The following is a 3,924-nucleotide window of genomic DNA, read 5'->3' as shown; positions in this document are numbered from 1 at the left end:
TCCCCTCCCCGCCAAACGTTGTCGCACGCGGCTGCGACACCAAACACGGTTAGTCTCGATCTATACAGCTTCATGTTGTTGATGGATTCTGTTATTACACTTCATGTTTCCTCTGTGCAAAGTCCTCATACATTCCTGAAATACATAAAATTACCAATCTCAAAACCCAAAGTACATTCCTGAAAGTTGATAGATTCAGTCCATGAAATACATTCCTTTCCTTTCATTTTTATTGAGGATCACAGCAAATAAACTCTCTCTTGAGGTTCTTGATATTAATTCTTATGCTAACAACATATGCAACTGATATTAGTTCATGAATTCAAAATATATGAAACATTGATTACTACAAAAATATAATATTTTTTTATCGTGACCAATTGTTGCTGACTGTTTTACTTTTCTGGTTTAATAGAGGCTTTTTGAGAAGGGAAAAGCTGACAAAGCATCAGATTTGGAAGCAGATAAAGTAGGTCTTTCTGTCTTTTCTGTATGGCAATTGAAAAGAGAGGGAATGGAGAAGTATGGAGGATCAATTTGCCTTAACATCCTAAAGAAGATAAGCAAGCAATAAAATGCTGCAAGAAATTGTTTCATTAGGTGGTGTGGTGGGGGAGAGTATGAAACTGACCACTTCTTGAACAAGTATGTGGTTGACTTAGAGAAGAAAATATGCATCTATGCATGTTTCAGTTAACAGGATACCCATGTTGTCATGTTTGTTCAGCAATTGTTTCAAAAAGGGTTGGAACAGATGATTATGTGGATGTTTTCTATAAGAAGACAGTTTACCTCAAAGTGTATAAATGACATGATACATGTTGTCCCTAGGGCACAAGATTACACAAAAACTAGTTTTCAGCCCTTTAAACCTCCTAAGATTAAAAAGAAGAGGGGTAGACCTAAGAAACTTAGGAGAAAGGGTCCTAATAAGCTGTAATCAAACACATTAATGCGAAAAGGATTGACGCATACCTGCAGTAAATGCCTTCAAATAGGCCACAACAAGGGCAGCTGCAAGAACAAAATACATCCAAAGTTAAAGTTTTTCAAAGTTTGTGTTAGTTTTTTAATATGTCATATAATAATTTTAATATGTTACGTAATAAAATTATTTTTTGCAGGCAAATATTGCTGTTCCAGAAGAAATCCCACATGGATCTCAAGCCGCGCCGCCCCCCCTTAAGCCAGGAGTAACCAAGTAAAAAGGTAACATCAAGCATTATCAATGAATTATGCTCTTTCTGTTTTATCCCTTCATCTTTTTTTTTAAAACTCATTTATGATCACAATTGTAGGCTATAACAAAACGAAAGAGAAAAAGCAGCAATGTAGTACAACCATCTTCACCTGCACCAGGCTTTGCAACCCAGGTATGTTCTTCTTTATTAAAATACTTTTAAACCAATCCAACTGCAGCAATGTTTTTCTAAATCCAAATTTAATGCAGCAACAAGTATGCTATCAAAGTCCTACAAATGCATCCTTGTTGGGGAATGATACTCTAGTAGCTTCTTCAATACCTGCAACTAGAAGATACAACAAGAGGCCGACTATTTCACAAGTTTTGGACAAGATGAAAGAAAGACAAATGAGAAGACAACAAGAGTATTTTAGACTGCACCTTCATCTTGTAAATGGCCTTTTTTTTTTTATAAATAGCATGTTCCTCTTGTAATGTGACAGTAAAAATAATATCAAGTTTCAATCCTTTCTAATAGAATCCAATTTTATGTTTTTGTCAATTTTGTTCAGTGTTGGTGTTTATTTTTTCTATACATTTTTAGTTTCTATTTCTGAAATTTAAGCATGATGAATCTAGTCATAGAAATGTCAAAAAAGTTAAAGTACGGAATGAGGTAGATGACCTTGATATTTTCTCTATTTTTGGAGAAAATAACGTGAGAAACAAGTGGAAGAAGGATAAATTGCAATAACATATGAGCAAGCTGCTGCACTTTTATTTGTAAAAAAATGCAGGGGGGTAATTTGCTCGTTACACTAATACAGGGGGTTTGCACTTAATCTCTTTCATTTGATGAAAGAAGGACAAAATTGTTAAAAAAAATAACATAAATATGGCCCCCCAATCACAACATTGGCGCGTGAGCCACACTTTCGACTCCCACGGGTCCAATTGCTACAATAAAATTTTTACAGGGAGGTAATTTAGTATTTTTTATATCATAGAGGGTATCATGCACATTGCCCATATCACAGGGGGTGCTCTGCATTTTTCGCTTTTAGTAAGTATAACCTATGATACATGATTTATAGGATTTCTTCCTTAGAGCTGAAATAAGTACCAAAAAATCCAAAAAGAAAAAAGAAAAGAACATAAAAAAGAGAACAACAAGCTGGAGAGGGGTATACGTGAAAGATGATGATTATTAAAGGGTTAAATTTGAATTATGTAGAAGTCAGGGTTCTGAACGTAAAATAGCTCGGAAACATAAAACGTGAAAAATCTCTAAAACCCTACACGCAGAAGCACACTAAACAACACACAAACTGCAAACAGACATGCTTCCTCACTTCAATTCTCATCTTCGTAACCCTAATAATCAACTCCATGTCAATGCAGCCAACGCTTCAGCACCACCTCAGGTATCTCTACGTGTATTTCTGTGGTATGTGTATGTGTATCTTCCCGCATGTTAGTAGTATCTCGCAAGATTTTCTCTTTGCTAGTTTCCACATCATGTTAGTTATATCTCGCAAGAGTTTCCTTTTGCTAATTTTCACTTTTTTGCTTACAATCAATCAGGTTATGGGGAACCCAGGTAATTTTGGCCCTAATCCTATTCAAGTTCGGCCTCAGTTTCAAGTGGGAATGCTCAATAATCCTCCGCTAGTGATGCCAGCTTTTACTAACCCAAACACCTATTTTTCTCCGGCCCAGTTTTTCCCCTATCCTCAAGGCTCTGTGCAGAACCTCAGTAATAACAGTCTGCCTCAGTTTTTCACCCATAATTCTGTAAATCCGCCACAGTTCTTGCCTATTGGGCAATTGAATGTGCCAAGTTTAGTGAAAAATGTTAACCAGCTTTTGCAAATGCAAATGCCGAATTGTGGCCCTCAAAGTTCGGGTCTTTTTGCGAATGCGCTGTTGGGTGTGTCAAATGGCAATGGGGTTATGCAACAGTCAGTAGATGGGACTGGTTTAAAGCATATAAATCATAATGCTGCTGTAACTAAGGATTTTGGTTGCGCTCAAGCTCAAAGAAATGAGAATGTCTTTTCTCCTGGTTCTGCGAAATCACAGGTCATATCTTAAAACAATCTTCTTTGAAAGATCATTTTTATAAACTTTATGAATGTGTCACTAATATTTATTTTACTTGAATGACTTTTGTGTTTCCTACTTCTTATAGTTGTAACAGTACCATGTCCGTTTTCAAGTTCACAATTCTACTAAGTATATGCCTGAACACAAATATGTAATCCAGCTTCCTGGTTACTAAAGGACTAAACACTTAAACAGGGCTTGAAGCATATGCTATCAATCTTGTCTGAGGGTTACACTGTTGTGGTACAACAAAGCTTATATAGGTGTAGAATAGAAACCACAATTGAGTAATTTGGTCATGGGAAAGTTGGTGTGCTTACTGTGTGGATGGTCTTTAGAATTCCGGTAGCAAGATCCAATTACTCTGTTCTAAGCACATAATTCACCTCTGTCCTTAGCAAATAGAGTTATAGAAGAACCATTGTTTTTGGACTTGGGAACTGCCTTCACTGTTTTCCAGCGAAAATCCTAATGAAAGTTTTCACATATTTATAATTATTTTATTGGAACAAATATGGCAAAAGGGATACAAGATGAGTACACAATCCTGTTTAACATCATTCTTGCCGATAATATGAAATCTATCCTTTCATGAGTGTTTGGAATAGTATTGGCATTTCCAATCCGACTTCGTC

The 3,924-nt window shown here is 36.1% G+C and overlaps 1 protein-coding gene and 1 long non-coding RNA gene across 2 annotated transcripts in view; both read left to right on the top strand.

The window, feature by feature from the left end:
* On the top strand, window positions 1,135-1,603 carry LOC105172299. Its single transcript, XR_848638.1, has 3 exons — window positions 1,135-1,209; window positions 1,299-1,373; window positions 1,451-1,603. It is a non-coding gene; the product is annotated as an uncharacterized LOC105172299 (long non-coding RNA).
* The window catches only part of LOC105172298, a 6,573-nt gene continuing 5,145 nt past the window's right edge, over window positions 2,497-3,924 (top strand). Inside the window, exons 1-2 of the mRNA XM_011093687.2 lie at window positions 2,497-2,607; window positions 2,768-3,265. Coding sequence (XP_011091989.1) covers window positions 2,524-2,607; window positions 2,768-3,265 — 582 coding nt within the window. The 5' untranslated portion in view covers window positions 2,497-2,523. The remainder of the gene's footprint in view (window positions 2,608-2,767; window positions 3,266-3,924) is intronic.

Source organism: Sesamum indicum, linkage group LG10 (assembly GCF_000512975.1).
Source record: "Sesamum indicum cultivar Zhongzhi No. 13 linkage group LG10, S_indicum_v1.0, whole genome shotgun sequence".
Lineage (NCBI taxonomy): Eukaryota > Viridiplantae > Streptophyta > Magnoliopsida > Lamiales > Pedaliaceae > Sesamum > Sesamum indicum.
This window is presented reverse-complemented; position numbering and strand designations above follow the sequence as displayed.